Genomic DNA, 16,987 nt, shown 5'->3' with positions numbered 1-16,987 from the left:
AAAGGAAGGGAAAAGGGGAGGGAAAGAGAGGGGAGACTCATTGCATCAACTGTCGTACATGGATTGGGCATGGAAATTCCATTGCCTTTATAGGGTCCCAATTTAGGGGGTTGTAGGTAGGACACATAAGGCTTATGCTGGTTATTATAATTGGTCCCGTATCAACTAACTGTTTATTTGTGTTAACCCCTTTTCTCCACAGGCTCTTATCACTTTCTCACTCGTATTCACGCTTTCACTGCACATGGTTTGGGCATTTCTGGTTTTACCACTCCTTTATTTTTACTTTATACCAGTGGCTTTACCACGCTGATCACACATTATCACTAATTTCAATTTATCTCCTCTCTAAATATTATTATTATCTTTAGAGTCCTTATTAGATCGCGGATCGTATACTAGGTTCATGTATTATCATGCATGTGTGTTGTTACACATACATGTATGGTATCGTTCACATTATTTGAATGTTTATGCCTTCTTGGGGATGCATATCGGGATTGCTGACAGCACCACGTATATAGGTGTATTTGTCAGATATGTCTAATATAGCTATATACAGGTATTTTTATTTGCATTAATGTTATACTGCCTATACATAGCCTGTTTTTATGTCCTCTTTATGTCCTCTTTATACACCATATATTTGAAATTTGCATATTATGCATATGCTCAATCCTCTGTTAAGCATCTGTGTTATTATATTATTATATCATTATTAATATTAACAGTGTTGAACATGACCAGTATGCATGTAGATATTGGTGTTCCACCCCCATCCTTCTTGTGTGTGCCTTCCCTGTGCATTTCAATGTGTAGCCAGGTCCCTGGGCGTGTGGTGGACGCATTGTGTGCTCCACTGTTCACAGTGGAGCGCACTGTGCGTTCCACCATGCGTTCCAGAGCGGCACGTCACTTCCGGTTTTATTACCCACTTCCGGTTTGTGGGTGCCGTCCGGATTGTGTGCCAGCTTGTCTAGCACTGCCGGTTTTGCTCTGAATTGCTGCATTTGCCACATCATTCTTCATTGTTCAGTATAGATTCATTTGCCCTCCATGTCCCCTGGTTATGTGGCTGTGTTTTGGCTGGTGGATCGCATATGCGTTCCATCATGCGTTCCACCAGCCGATCATGTGATCCACACTTCCGGTTTTATTACCCACTTTCGGTTTGTGGGTGCCGTCCGGATTGTGTGCCAGCTTGTTTAGCACTGCCGATTTTGCTCTGAATTGCTGCATTTGCCACATCACTCCTCATTGTTCAATACAGATTCATCTGCTCTTCATGTCCCCTGGTTATGTGGCTGTGTTTTGGCTGGTGGATCGCATATGCGTTCCAGCATGCGTTCCACCAGCCGATCATGTGATCCACACTTCCGGTTTCTTGCTTTGATTGGAATTTGATACGCTTATGCACTGACCACAGTTTCCTGCCACACAGGTGAACGTAATCAATTTATTTAAGACTCTATATTAACTGACGCCCCAACACACAGTCCTTTACCCCTGAGGAAGCCGGATTGCTCCGGCGACACGCGTTGGGCGCTTGCTATGTTTCCAGGTCCACTGTACCAGCTGGCTATGTAGGTTTGGCTCTTGATATTTGACCCCATGTCGGTCCTTTTGCACATTTAATTCCAGTGGTCTTACCTTACCTTACATTTGCTATATGTGATTAATTGTATTGCTTTATATGCTGGTTTATAAACGCATATATTTTCTTGTGACAATTCAGTGGACCTGTGTGTGTCGGTTACATTTATTTATTGCATACCGCACTTTGTTCTAGATTGTATACAATTTTTTAATGCGTGTGTGTTGTTGTGTCTAATAAACTTTATACATATATTTTATTCTATAATGGTTGGATGTGCATTTATGGGGTGGATCTTTTGACTCTCTCTTGGGTTGGATCATTTTTGTCGTATGACAGTAAATATACATTTATCACTTCTACATAGCAGCCTAAGGACGTGTTGTGTGCATTTGCCTCTATGTAGGCGATATTCAGTGCTGCTCTATAGGAGAACATATGCTGAAGTCACACAAAAAAAAAGAAAAAAAAAGCTGTGTATCCCTTTAAGAAGAGGATTTCTACAACAAATCATTTATAGAAGAGTACTTACTGCATCAGTGTACATACAAGCACTAGAAGTGAATTAACATTTTTTTTTATTTAACTAAGATTAGTTTTTCTGATACAGAGCCATAAATCACCTTCCAAGACAAAGGGGGAAATTTATCAAGACTGGCGCTTTCTGCCCCTGTCTTTATATCGCCTGCGCTGTTGGACAAGGCGCACGTACAACATACCAACGTCATTAGACCTACATCACATTCCGTAGGTCATATTAAAATAAAAAAAACTTACTTGCCATAGTGTAAAACAGACAGGTAATCATAAGGCACGCCTAGGTTTTGGGTACTCATCTTGTAGAAATTGCGTTCTTTATCTAGAAGCAAAGAGGAGATAATTGAAAATTAAAAAATATGGAAGAGCAGGGGCTGAAGGAGGCAATTCTGTTATCGTGGCTGCTAACCCTTCTGATCCCATGTAAACTATGTATGGTTTATCTTTGATTAAATGTTGTGTTGACTCAACAGGAGGGTGTCCCCACTGCAGAAATGGGGACTGGAACTGGTTGTATGGGACAGTGTGTCATTGCTGGCTGGTTTTGGAAAGACATTCCCCATATAGTGGTCACCTTAAAGAGGCTTTCCGGGGGTGTTCTGCCTCTCCAATCTAAGCATTGAAAGTGTGATCTCTGAAACTTACAGTTGTGCTGAGATAGCGGTAACTATCAATCTTAGTTGAATTGGCTGATATTGACTCGACCCAAACGAAACCTTGTAGATCGTGAAGAAGTTTATTCCAAACTGTGCAGATCATACACCGATGAACAAATGGATAGGTAAAAAAATCATGCTGTGAGCAGCTAACAGGATACATGTGGCTGAGATGAAGAGTGAAGCCAGAATGCAAGGGAGAGAGGAGACTTTACAGAGAGCACAGCAGGAGGGGAAGAGAGAAGGGACACACAGGATAAAAAGGCAAACCATGCATGTGTAACATGACACTCCCCATCGAAATCTATGATTTAGTTCAAGTCCATGTATAATAGAGGTTTTTCTCTTCTGGAACATCTGCAAAACGAAAAGGAACAACAAAAATTCAACAAGGAAAACATTACTACTTGTAGACGTGCTTTTTAAAGTGTTGACAGCGTTAGGAGGAAGATAGATCCGTGAGTCCATATTCAGAAGGGAAGGCAACAACATGCACCAGTCCTTCTTACCTCCCTTTAATCAAGTTGACTTGAAGGGCTGTCTTCAGAGGGGAAGGCAACAACATGCACCAGTCCAGTCTTACCTCTCTTTGCATCAGGTCGGTGGGAGAAGTTCATCTTCCTGTTTAGGCAGAAGCAGTACCCGCTCGTTTATGGGTCTGAAGTAGTGTCTTGCAGAACCTTCTTTCATTACCTTAACTTTTACTTTCGGCACCTTGCCATCATTACTTGGAATATAGTCTTTGTAATAAGACCCATAGGCCAATTGTTACGATCAGCATCCCTTTCTTTCAGGAGAACTATGTCCCCGGCTTGCAGGTCGGGTTTGCTGACTTGCCATTTTGTACGACTTTGAAGGTTGCAAAGGTATTCCATCTTCCAACGGCTCCAAAACTCATTAGCAAGAAGTTGGACCAGTTTTCATTGGTGTTTGTGAACAATCAAAGTCCTGAGGAGTAATAGTGGCTATTCTGATCTTTTGAGTTAGAAGGGTGGCTGGAGTTAGCAATGCTGGAGACTCTGGGTCTGAGGAAACAGGAACAAGTGGTCTCGCATTGATTATGGCGGACACCTCAGCAAGGAAGGTGACCAAGACTTCATGTGTGAGCTGGAAAGATTTGTGGTCCAGCAGCATAGAGTCCAGGATTTTTCTCGAAATACCAATCATGCGTTCCCAAGAGCCTCCCATATGTGAGGAATGTGGCCGGTTGAATTCCCATTTACACTTGTTGGCATTGAAGAAGTTCTCTATCTTCTCTGCTCCTGTAAAATTTGTCCCGCAGTCGGATTTAAGTAACTTTACAGGTCCATGTATGGAAACAAATCTTCTAAAGGCGTTAATGAAGCAAGAAGAGTCCATTACTTCGATATGCACTGCACAAATGCTGAAACAAGTGAATAGCGCTGCCCAACGATTGTTGTTAACGACTCCGCCACGAGTCTTACGTATAACAACGGTCCAGGGGCCGAAAATGTCTATGCCGAAATTGGTAAAGGGGTGGTTCACTGCTTAATCTGTCTGTTGGAAGCTCTGCCCTCTGTTGATTTACATGTTCACTTAGTTTTTGGCACTTGACGCATTTATGGAGTATGGAGGATATACATCTTTTCATCCCGACTCTCCAGAAACCTGCAGACCTTACTACTCCCTCTGTGGAGTGACGGCCTTGGTGTTGCACTTGCTCACAGTAATGTCTGACTAGCAGAGCAGTAATGTGGTGACGTCCTGGAATGATGAGGGGATTTTGCTTTTCACTCATAACATTAGATCTTGCTATGCGACCACCTTCTTGGGCTGTTTTTCTTAGTCCATAAATGGCAACTGCGGGGGAAGGACTATTACCGAAAATGTGAACTTAAATCTGATAGTCTATAACCTCGTCCTTGACATCATTATTGCAGTACCATCGAAACCTGAGGAAGTTTCTGTTGTCTTCACGGACGATGAAACAATGAAACATTTGTTGGATGTCGCCCATAATGGCAATTGGCTCTTGTCTGAAGCGGACTAAGACTCCTAGGAGGCTGTTGTTCAGGTTAGGCCCAGTGAGTGTCATTGAGAGAAACGCCTTTGTGACGAGCATTTGAGTCGAAGACCACCCTAATCTAGTCAGGCTTGCGAGGATGGTAGACACCAAAACACAGGAGGTACCAGCATTCTTCTCCTTGTGTAAGAGGGGGTGCAGGCTCGGCATGATCTCTCTCAAATACCTTCTGCATAAAGTCGACAAAATGTTTCTTCATCTCCGATTTCCGGTTCAGGTTGCGCTCTAAAGAGATGAACCGTGAAACTGCATGTTGTCAATTGTTTGGAATTCTCTTCCTAGGGGTGCGAAATGGTAGCGGTGCCACCCAGCTGTTGGAATCATCTTGGCAGAACACTTTACTCATGGTTCTCAAGAATTATTTGTCTACCATCGTGGCTGCTAACTCATTTTCTCTTGTGGTTACCTCAAACACTGTGTTACCAATGTTGTCATCCCAGAAGATAAATGCTTTCCTATCATCTAGTATGATGCGCTCTTGCGTACCTTTGTCACACTGTAGTGATGTTGTCGTCATGGAAAAAAAGTAGTGCGTCCATTTGGCAGAACGTGTGTTTTAAAGGAAGAAACTGAGAAAGGTTTCCTGGCGTGGCTAAGGCAGACATTGTCAATGATGACCCAGCCTAGATCCAGACGCTGGGCGTAAGGTGCATGATGTGGGCCGTTGATTCTATGGCGAACCTTGTGCACCCTTAAAATGTCTCTTCCGAGTAACAGCAGGTTATCAGCATTTTCATCTAAGGCTAGTATTTGGTTAGCTATGTCCTTCAAGTGAGAATGGTGCAAGGCAGCTCCAGGAGTGGGGATCTAATTTTTGTTAGTTGGGATCTGATTACACTCGATGATAGTAGGCAAGGGCATTTCCATGTTGCTATTGTAAGGAGCAACTACGAGGCCACTGGCTCTTCTACCCAAGACTTCTTTAAAGCCTGCACAAGTACCTAGGGTATAAGGTAGAGCATATATACTATTTAAATAACATATTCTGGACGATTAAAGGAGCCCAGAGGACCGGAAGTGACGTTCCGCCCACTTCTGGTCACCGCCAGAATTTCCGGCAAATTGATCCCTGATTGATTAATCAAGACACCTATATACACTTGGCACCAGTGCACTTTATGTGATGTGTTTAAATTCACACTGCTCTTGAGAAAGGGAGATACCCCGAAACGCGTTGAGCTTTTATTTATGCAATAAAGAACTCTCCATTTGGAACCTTGACTACCATTCTTTGGGACGTGGAGGAAAGTTCATACTATCTGACGAGCGATCTCGGCGGGGGAGGAGCAGGTATAGGTGTATTATGCTTATCCTATACCTCCCTCCCTGGTGAAGTAAGTCCCCCTTCGTTTTAACAATTTTTAAACACTGTCTATTATTTTGATAAACTCTCACAGTGATACATGCTCCGCCATATATCGAGACTGTGAAATAGAACCAATAAATAAGAATAAACATAAACACAGTGATACATGCTATGCCATATATCGAGACTGTGAAGTAGAACCATCCACCAAAATAGTACAGGTGTAACCTCCCATTGACCTACTACACCCATCTCATCCGTTTCTCTTCACCTTGGCGCCCCTGTGCTAATGCCCACCCTCCCCACAACCACCTTGGCCACTTAGGGCAATAAGTCTATAGCACTATTTTTTCTTGATTTTATCTCTATAATTACCTTGCAGTGCACCTACGTACACTGCTTTAGGGTGCAGCCTCGGTAACCACCAACCATATCACCACTTACCCCATCCTAAACACTCCGTCACTTCCCAATAGTCCTCCTGGCACTCCAGAATCCACTCCTTTTTTCTTTTTTACTGCCCATAATTTTTTCTCTTTTCCCTCTTTAACACAGGTAGGAGGGTGTCAGCCTTAGATAGTTGAAGCTCTAGTAGAAGATCACTGAGTTCTTGAAGCTTTAGATTGTCTTTAGCTGAAATCCTTGGGAAGCCTTGCAACCTGTTGAATAAGGCATCTTCGATGGCCTCAGAGCTGCCAAAGCTACGTTCAAGTCTGTCCCAAGCAGCGTCGAGACCTGCAGCAGGATTGGAAGTGTAAACTGTTTTGAGTCTCTTGATACTTTCGGCAGACTAAGGTGAATTTCCAGCCTCTGTGATTTTCAGGTTTGTCATCAAATGTGGTGAGGCCTGTCCTAGTGCGTTCTCTGCGAAGCATGTATTTAGCAAACTGTGACATGTCTGTGTTTTCAGACTTTGGGTATACAGTTGCAGGTGGGACAGAGTTAGTTGCAGTGGCTGGTACACTGATGTTGAGTGACTTGGGCACAAAAGATGGTTTGTAGCTGTATAGTAGTGGGTTTGTTAGGAGGTAGGATGTTCCATAGTAAGGTAGAAAGTCTTTTCTATCCGTACCAGTTTCCGCCGTTTTAAAAAGTGCAGTAGGTGCAGAGAAAACAGCTTGGTTGAGTGCTTTGGCTGCTATGACAGAGTGATGGAGTTCTGAGGAGGTCCGTGATGAATCTGATGCATAAGATGTAACAGAGTGACTGCTACTGATACCTCTTTCATTATCACTTGCGGCCTGCTCTAAGACTCTTTGTCTTGCCATGTCTTTGGCATGCTCACAGTGTTTTTCCAAAACTTCTGTCTGTGCTTTCCATCCGTGCAGCTTCAGCTTCCATCTCTGCTTTCTTCTGTGCAGCTTCAGCTTCCATCTCTGCTTTCTTCTGTGCAGCTTCAGCTTCCATCTCTGCTTTCTTCTGTGCAGCTTCAGCTTCCATCTCTGCTTTCTTCCATGCAGCTTCAGTTTCCATCTCTGCTTTCTCTTGGGCGAAGGCTACCTGGATTTTAGAAGCTTCTGCATCAGCGTGGGCTTTGATGAGTTGTTGGCTAAGAGTAGAAGGATTTGGAAGATCGTGCGGAGCGCTTAGAAGTTGTGGAGAGATGGGATCTGGATTCATGAAGATGTGCGATCTTTACATCTGGTTTTTGTCCTTGTTTGTATTACTAAATCATCTCTTGCAAGATTGAGCTCATTCAATTCCTTTAATTCTTGTAAGGAATCTTCTGTGTTGTACCTCTTTAGGGTACTTTCACACTAGCGTTTTTCTTTTCCGGTATTGAGTTCTATCACAGGAGCTCAATACCGGAAAAAAACTGATCAGTTTTATCCCCATGTATTCTGAATGAAGAGAAATCTGTTCAGGATGTCATCAGTTCAGTCACTGAATGGCGTTTTGGACGGAGGAAATGCTGAGGTTTTATCTCCGTCCAAAATTCCGGATCAGTTGCCGGAATGCCGGATACGGCATTAATTTACATTGAAATGTATTAGTGACGAACCCGGCATTAAAAATACTGGAATGCCGGATCCGTCCTTCCGGTCTATGAAAAAAAAAAATAGAAATGGATCCGTTTGTCTATATGATAAACGGAGAGACGGATCAGTTCTTGCAATGCATTTGTGAGACGTATCGGCATCCGGATCTGTCTACAAATGCTGTCCGTTTGCATGCAGATTGCCTGATCCGGCGACGGAACTGCTTGCCGGATCACTCTGCTGCAAGTGTGAAAGTAGCCTTAAGAGATCAGCATATTTGGCAGACGGTCTTTGATAGTGCTCATAAGCAGCATTCAATTGCTTAACAGCGCTCTCTAGGTGCAATACCTCATGAGTTGGTTGAGACAGAACTGACATGCATTTAAGGGTCCATTCACACGTCCGTAAGTGTTCTGCGGATCCGCAAAGCACGGACACTGGCAATGTGCATTCCGCAATTTGCGAACTGCATATCGCCGGCACTATAATAGAAAATGGCTAATCTTGTCTGCAATTGCAGACAAGAATAGGACATGTTCTATTTTTTGGCGGAAACGGAAGCACAGATGCGGAAGTGCGGATGCGGACAGCACATTCCGGCCCCATTGAAAATAAATGGGTCTGCACCCGTTTCGCAAAATTTCGTAACGGATGCTGACCCATTTTGCGGATGTGTGAATGGACCTTAACAGTGGTAGACCATAAGTGGCTGATGTTACTCAGCAGTTCCTCCTTGTCAGCCTCATAGTTCAGTTGAACTTTCCAGGTTTGTTTTCCTAAACGTTTTTGTTTTATGTGGCTTTTAGGATCTAACTCCTACCCCTTTACCCCTTTGCCTTCCGTTTAACAAATGTTATTTTAACTTGGGCAAATCCTTTAATACAATAGTTTCAATCTTCCTTACATGTTGCATATTGGTAAAGAACGACAGATTAATCAGTGGCTTTTCATGTGCATAAACAGCGTGAGAATTATCTGCATTTCTGTATTAATACTAGAGGTCTCCATACTCTCGATCCGTGATGGCTAACCTCCGGCAATCCAGCTGTGGTGAAACTACGACTCCCAGCATGCTCCATTCAATTCTATGGAGTTCTGAGTACAGCCAAGCAAGTGTGCATCTTGGGAGTTGTAGTTCTACCACAGCTGGAGTGCCGGAGGTTAGCCATCACAGCTATAGATGGACCAGTCTGATCCAAAATATCTATTGAAAGTTGCTTGTGAATCTGATCTAACCCATCACCAGTAGGACTAGGACATGAGGACAAGCGTGGGTGAAAGTTCTTCCGCCTGGTCCTACCTTGGCTGATGTTTCCCCAGTTAATGCGGATGTACTTGTCTCGGTCGCTGCGGCACTGCTCATGTTGGAAGCCCAGAGAATGAAGCAGTTCATGCTGTATTATACCCCAGTGCAGACACCCTGACTTCATGAGGGACAGGTCCTGTGCACCCCCGACGCGCCCAACATAGGACCAGCACCTTCAGGAAAACAGAGGAGATGATGGAAAAATATTAATGCCAACAAATGAAAACCTTGCTTTAACACGGGTTCTGCATCAGATGTGACTTTGAAGGGGTTGTCCAGGATCGTAATATTGATGGCCTATCCTCAGGACAGGCCATCAATATCTGATCGGCAGAGATCCGACACCTCGACCAGCTGTTTCAGAGTAGTATTGAAGTGAATTGGAGCAGGGGGGCAGTTACCACAGCTAATTGGTGAGGGTGTGAGGAGTCAGACCTCCGATGATCAGATATTGATGGAGTATCCTGAGGATAGGCCATCAATATTAAAATTTCTGACAACCCCTTTAAGAAGGGAACAGCACTGTGGGCAAATCCCTAACAAATGCCTTGAATCCAAATTACAGATTCCCAATGCTAGGACTGGTGCACTGGGACTTCAATATTGTAGACCATTAACATAATAAAATCCAGGGGTACAGAAGGGTGAAAAATAATTCTGCATGACGTGCACCACAATTAGACCGGCCATCGCATCTCTAACATTTCATCTCTTTGATAAGAAGATTAAAACGAGATAGCCACCTTTAATTGCCTCCATTTATGTTATGAAGGTGGAATGGTGCTTAATAAAGCGTGTGGCATGAGACATGGAGGGCTGACCCCAATCGACGAGAGAAGGAGTCTTTGTTATCCTGAGCAACTCATCAGTGTCCGGCTTGGTAACGCTCTGTCCGCTGTCTTGTTTTTACCCTGCTTAGGGTATATTCACACATGGTGGTTTTTATTGTGATGAGCACACGATTGTGGCAAAAAAACTTCTTTGCAAAACCGCAACTTTTTTTTACCACTTCAATATTTGCATAATATACTGGATTACAGAGCAGTTGAAAGCTCTGTGCATGATATCGGTGGAAGGGTGCGACCCCCCCCCCCGTATGATTGGTCAATGGCTACACAATTTTATTGCAAAATTGTGAGGCCGCTGATTGCCAGGAGTGGGCCAGCCTCTTTCCACACTGGAATCCCATTCTACTGGCGAGAGAGCAGAACTGGTGCAAAGAGCGGTCCGCCGGAGACCGTACAATACATGGAAGCATATTGAATTGAAAGGACATGCGTTACTTTCTAATGGGCACCTTCCTATAAAAAAATAAAAAAATCTAACAAAAAAACACATCAGATTGTGGGGGAAATTGAAATGCCAAATCGAATCAAAATTTAACCCCTTAGAGCCTGTTTTAGACCTTAGTAATCAAGCAATTTTCTTTTCATCTTTTTATTGTCACATTCCCAATACCTATAACTTTCTTATTTTTCCATCGATAAGTTGTAGTTTTTAATGGCACCATTTTGGGGTACACATAACTTACTAATTAACTTTTATTAACTCCTTCTGGGGGCAGGGGGGGGGGTCGTAAAAAAAAAAAAGCAATACCGCCATTGAGTTTTTCCGTTAATAATTTTGCAGTGTACTCTGGGTCAGTATAATCACAGTGATACCAAATACATGAAGTTTTTTATGCTTTACTACTTTCGTACAATGAAACCGCTTTTTTATCTTTCATTCTGCAGAGCTGTGACACGTTTTTTTTGTGGGATATAACACTATTTGATCACTTTTTAGTTATTTTTTTTGTGTGTCAAATAAGCAATTCTGGCTTTTTTTTTTTTTTATGGGATAAATTACATGATAATTGTGGGGTCATTACGGACGCGGCAATCCCAAATATGTGGAGGGGATTTTATTTTAGTTTTTTTCCATTGAAAAGTTATTTTTTCTTTTTTTCATTGAATTTTTTTTATTTATATATGTTTCAAAACTTATTTATTAACAAAATAACAAGAACAAAAATTCACACAGCATGTATGTGAATACGTAAGAAAGAAGCATAGGCATCCAATATCAGTGGATAATGTCAAATATAATTTGAAGGAGCGGTATGAATAAGAACAATATGTTACATATTGCGGAAGGCACACGGGCGGCTTCCGTTTTATTTTGCGGACTGCAAAAAACAGAACGGACGTGTGCATGAGGCCTAATGCAGTATAAAAAAAGGCTCAACTCCCGTGACTCTCCTGCCCCAAGAGGTAAAGGGGCGGGAAAGGGAGGGAAAAGGACAGCAGTCAAGTCTTCTATGGGCTGCTGTAAATAGAGACAGGAAGTACTGCAAATTAGGAGAGTTGGCCCGGTTTAACCATGGGTTCCATATTTTTATGAATCATTCTCATTTAGAACTTTTTAAATTTAATAAACCTTTTTTTAAATTATTTAATAGGTGATCTTTTGATAGCTTCTACAATACATTGCAATTGTTTATGCAGTTAAAGGTATTATTGTCACAGCGGACAAGCACTCAGACACACAGAAAAACCAACAACCAGGCTCTGAGCGAGAAGCAGGGAAAGGGTCACCTCCTAGCTAATCCCTGACCTCTCTCCCTGCACTGCTCAGCCCACAGGCAGACCTTGGTGGTAGGAATGCTGTGTCCTCGTGCCTGGGCTAATACACCCTAACTTCCCTGAGATGGTGAAAAGGGGAAATAGGAGCAGCCGGCTCGCACAGAACCTGGATGGGAGAGATGACACAAACACAACTTAAACAGCAAACAACAAAAACTGAAACCACACTTATCTTATCTGAGCTGGGACAGACAACCTTGCCTGCTTGCTTGCTAGGCCAGACTGATTTCTATAACCCGCTCAGTGCACTGGAATTGAGAGCCATTTAAACTAATGACCCCACCCAGTGCACCTGATGGGAGGCGGATCCAGCACGACTCCAAAACAAACACTAAACACGTGCTGCTATTCTGGCCGACCTCCGCACATAATCAGAGCCGGGCATGACAACTATTCTGTCAGTGTTATATTGCCTGATAGGATACATGTCAGGCAAGTCTGGGGCCTTCATATCGTGCACAGACATCAGCACCATTTGTGGGGTGGTGATGGAAGACAGAGGTAGTCCATTTAAAGGGAACCTGTCACCGGGATTTTGTGTATACAGCTGAGGACATGGGTTGCTAGATGGCCGCTAGCACATCCGCAATACCCAGTCCCCATAGCTCTGTGTGCTTTTATTGTGTAAAAAAACCTATTTGATACATATGCAAATTAACCTGAGATGAGTCCTGTCCCTGAGATGAGTCGAGGACAGGACTCATCTCAGGTTAATTTGCATATGTATCAAATCAGGTTTTTTACACAATGAAAGCACACAGAGCTATGGGGACTGGGTATTGCGGATGTGTTAGCGGCCATCTAGCAACCCATGTCCTCAGCTCTATACACAAATTCCCGGTGACGGGTTCCCTTTAAATGTAATTGGTACTGACAGCTGCATCTAATGGTGCCTTTACACGGGGCGAAGATCTAGTAGATTGTCGGGAAAGGAAGCCTTCCTTCCTGATGATCTGCTGATTGCTAGCGGTGGAGATCTGCGGAGGAGCAATCACTAATGCCATCGCTCTTCCCCATGCTGTCTCATTGTTTCCGGCAGCTGATCGTGTTTACACAGCACAATCTGCCTCTGAGAAATGATGATCTTTTGTGCTGCACAAAAGATCCAATTACCCGATGAATGAGCGTTTTGCTCGTTCATCGGCGGTGCATTTACACCGCCAGATCATTACTAACGAGCGTTTCTTGTAAGAAGTTAAATGGCCCTGATTGGCACTTCTACCGGTCCGGGCTGTCTCTCATGTGAGAGCCGAGACCCTGCTCTCTGTTGCACCAATGACCCGTGCAGCTCTTAGACTGGGCTGCAGTAAAGGGGCAGCAGAGGCCCAGCCTAAGGCCCCTTAGTGACCGCCATAAAAAGGTGTATTGGTGGTCACTAAGGGGTTAAAAGAGTTAACATATATGCAAGAGCATGTAGTCAGCAAATGGGGTTTGTTGCTTGTAACCCCTTTTTAGCTAACGATGAAAGATCCGGTTGTGAATAAATTAGCGGTAAGTGGTGGGTTCCAAAGTCATCTCCAAATGGGGTTGTCTTCTGCTGGACCTTTGCGGCCCATTATAGTACCAGAGCCCGGGCACCCCAGTCTGACCCTGCATGTGGCTACTGGTGGTATTATTCCTTTTGCACAATCAGGAGGAGCTTCTAACAAACAGGTGGTGGGGAACTGGACAAAGGGTCATGGATATGGTGCTTAGGAAAGGCCCTTGTGGCCTGAGAGGAGAAACGAGGAACCATCATGGAGCCCCCCTCTATATGAGCCAGTGCCAGCAAATATATATTTTCAGGCCAGGCAAAAAAGTGGCAGTCCAGATGGTGAAGGTGTTTACTAGAGGGTGTTAAGAGGCGCCATTTTGATGGCTAAAGATATAAATGCCCGCTTTGTAGAACACATTGCAATTCACCAGGCCATTACATCCAAAGCTGGCGAGATTCTCTACATCTGAAGATGAAAGGCTCATTCAAGTTTAGAAAATAAATTGCTTTTGTGTTGATCGTAATATGCTAATTGCTTAATTAACTTCCTTTGGTCTGTCACTCATACTATGACTGCACAACGAATGATTCCCTTCAATACGTTGACGTGGAGCTGTCACAACCTCCCACCGCCACATCTTACATGAAATCTGTTCACCTAGCACAGTGATAGGCAAACTGCGGCTCTCCAGCTGTTGCAGAACTACAACTCCCAGCATGCAAAGACTGCCTACAGCTTTCAGCCTACAGCAGGGCATGGTGGGAGTTGTAGTTTTGCAACAGCTGGAGAGCCGCAGTTTGCCTATCACTGACCTAGCGGAAGGTGCGGAGATAACCCTCGGATCTGACAATATGTTTCATATGTTTTCCTGCGTTCCTCTTTTTCCTACAAATAGAGTGATTGTTCTGTAATACACCTTTAACGTCCCGTTTGCGGAACGGAAATACGGATGCGGAAAACACATGGATCATCCGTGTACTTTCCGCATCGGTAGGTCGATAGAACATGCCTCATACTTAGCCACAAAATGCAGACCATGGACCCATTGAAGTCAATGGGTTCCCCCAAAATGGGAATGTAATATGGACGGCGTCTGTATTTTGCACATCCACAATTTGCGGACCGCAAAACATAAATGCTCATGTGCATGTGGCCTAAAAGGGGAAGTGAAAAATAATGGAATGTTTTATAGAGATACATGCACACAGACGTGGGGGGGGGGGGCAAATGTAGAGGTAAATGAGCCACTACTATACGGCCATCTGCCTCAGATTTCACACATAGTACTACAGAACATAGACCCCAGACATATGGAACGGTCCTTTAAAGGTAAATATTTACAATTAGTCATACACACTAGTAATTGCCCTATTTTACCATACGTCTCTTAGGCTACTTTCACACTGGCGTTTTTGCTGGATCGGGCAGGGTTCAGCAAAAACGCTTCCGTTACTGATAATACAACCATCTGCATCCGTTACGAATGGATCCGGTTGTATTATCTTTAACATAGCCAAGACGGATCCGTCATTAACTCCATTTAAAATTAATGGGTGACGGATCCGTTTTCTATTGTGGCAGAGAAAACGGATCAGTCCCTATTGACTTGCATTGGGGGTGATGCCGGATCCGTCTTGCTCCACATCCCAGGACGGAAAGCAAAATACAACATGCTGCGGTTTGCTCTCCGGTCTGGGAACGCAACCAAACGGAATGCATTTTGGAGCGCTCCGTTCTGTTCAGTTTTGTCCCCATTGACAATAAATGGGGACAAAACTGAAGCGTTTTTTTCCGGTATTGAGCCCCTATGACGGAACTCAATACCGGAAAACTTAAACGCTAGTGTGAAAGTAGCCTTAACAATCCTAAAACGTAGCTTTTAATATCAAATGCTTAAAAGTGTTATCTGACCATAGAATAAAGAATTGATTCTATGGTCAAAGCTGCAATAAGAAGCACAGCTACTAAAAGTACGGCGTTATGCAATACGTAGCAATGCAACCAAGGAAGAGGCTGCAGCACATGCGCATTGAGTACTCTAATGCGCATGCGCCCAAAGCTGCTGGACTCATTTTAAAGAATTAGATAAAGCCAAAAAAGCCAATGGTGACAGGAGCATCATTAGAAAGCAAACCCGCTGTTTGATAAGGACATGCTGGTGATTTGAGGCTGAGGACAGCAAATGGGCATGAAAGCTGGACAGTATAGACCCTGTCATTTGCCATTTCTAGCTGCATTTATTAATCAGATTTTTGTAAAAAAAAAAAAAAAAACTTTAGATAAAAAAATCTCTTACGTTCACACCTTTTAGATGCCAGTGTCCATAGCCAAGCAAGGCACTCACCCATCATAGGGTCGGATCCTCAAATAACTGGGCTCTCCATGACGTGGAATGAAGCGTATACACGTTAGAACCGCCACCTCCTCCATGGCAGCTTGGATAAGCGTCTTCTCCTCCGAGGCTGCAACCCACACATGGCTATAACTTATGCAGAACATTCACATATAGCCTTGTACGTCATAGGTAGTGTTGAGCGAACGTGTGTTTTAAGTTCGGCGTCTAAAGTTCGGGTTCGGGTTATCGAAGAATCGCGTTATGGATTCTAAATTCCGTTATGGTCCGTGGTAGCGGAATCCATAACGCGATTCTTCGATAACCAGAACTTTAGACGCCGAACTTAAGACACAAGTTCGCTCAACATTAGTCATAGGTATAAGAGAGGTACGTACTGTAGTTGTTAGACAGGGTGTACGGCACGCGGACCCAACCTTCGGCTGATTTTGACCAGAGACAAGACTTTCCTCTACAGATCACGGCATTCCTGTTCCTTCTCACAGCAACGTCTCCTTGTAACATAAAGCGGGAGCTGCCTGGATGGAGAAGAAGTTAGACATGGCACTGAACACTGCCCCCGGGCTTCATAGGAGGTGAAGGGTTCGCCTCCACGGTAAATACCCCCATGGATATTGGCATGGATAGTCTGCTGTACGTTACATACCTTGGTTTGAAGATAGAATATCGGTGAAAATGTCATTATCGGGATGTGTACGATCTGTTAAAAGGAAACATGGCTGACGGTTAGTAAATGTTAATGCTGAAAGCCCCAGGAACTCACAAGGTATGACTGACCTGACCCACTGGATCTCAACTGCAGATTCTGAAATAAAAACTGGAAAAAATAAAGAAATTAAAATATAAAGGAAGATTTTCGTGTGAAATGATTCAGCCTCACATAATATAGTAGACACATAATACCGCCATCCTGTGCCACATAATGCTGCCATACACTACAGTAAATAATACTACCGTGCAATTTCAACATAATATTGCCACGTATTGCTCAAATAATGGTGCCATTCTGTGCCAAATATTATCACAATATGGACCCAATGATACTACTGAGGGTTGCAGTCCAACCATCATGAGATGGTTCCCTTCACAAGAAGCTGAGCACAAAGTGAAAAG

The 16,987-nt window shown here is 43.6% G+C and overlaps 1 protein-coding gene across 1 annotated transcript in view; it reads right to left on the bottom strand.

The window, feature by feature from the left end:
• LOC122921065 (embryonic protein UVS.2-like) overlaps positions 1–16,706 on the bottom strand; it is a 35,467-nt gene extending 18,761 nt beyond the window's left edge. Inside the window, exons 1-6 of the mRNA XM_044270961.1 lie at positions 16,652–16,706; positions 16,521–16,574; positions 16,252–16,392; positions 15,866–15,983; positions 9,417–9,595; positions 2,372–2,453 (exon numbers count right to left, since the gene is read on the bottom strand). Coding sequence (XP_044126896.1) covers positions 2,372–2,453; positions 9,417–9,595; positions 15,866–15,983; positions 16,252–16,378 — 506 coding nt within the window. The 5' untranslated portion in view covers positions 16,379–16,392; positions 16,521–16,574; positions 16,652–16,706. The remainder of the gene's footprint in view (positions 1–2,371; positions 2,454–9,416; positions 9,596–15,865; positions 15,984–16,251; positions 16,393–16,520; positions 16,575–16,651) is intronic.
• Positions 16,707–16,987: the final 281 nt, after the last annotated feature.

The sequence above is a fragment of the Bufo gargarizans genome, chromosome 10 (genome assembly GCF_014858855.1).
Source record: "Bufo gargarizans isolate SCDJY-AF-19 chromosome 10, ASM1485885v1, whole genome shotgun sequence".
NCBI classification, from domain to species: domain Eukaryota; kingdom Metazoa; phylum Chordata; class Amphibia; order Anura; family Bufonidae; genus Bufo; species Bufo gargarizans.
The sequence above is the reverse complement of the archived record's forward strand: the minus strand, read 5'-3'. Positions and strand labels throughout refer to the sequence as shown.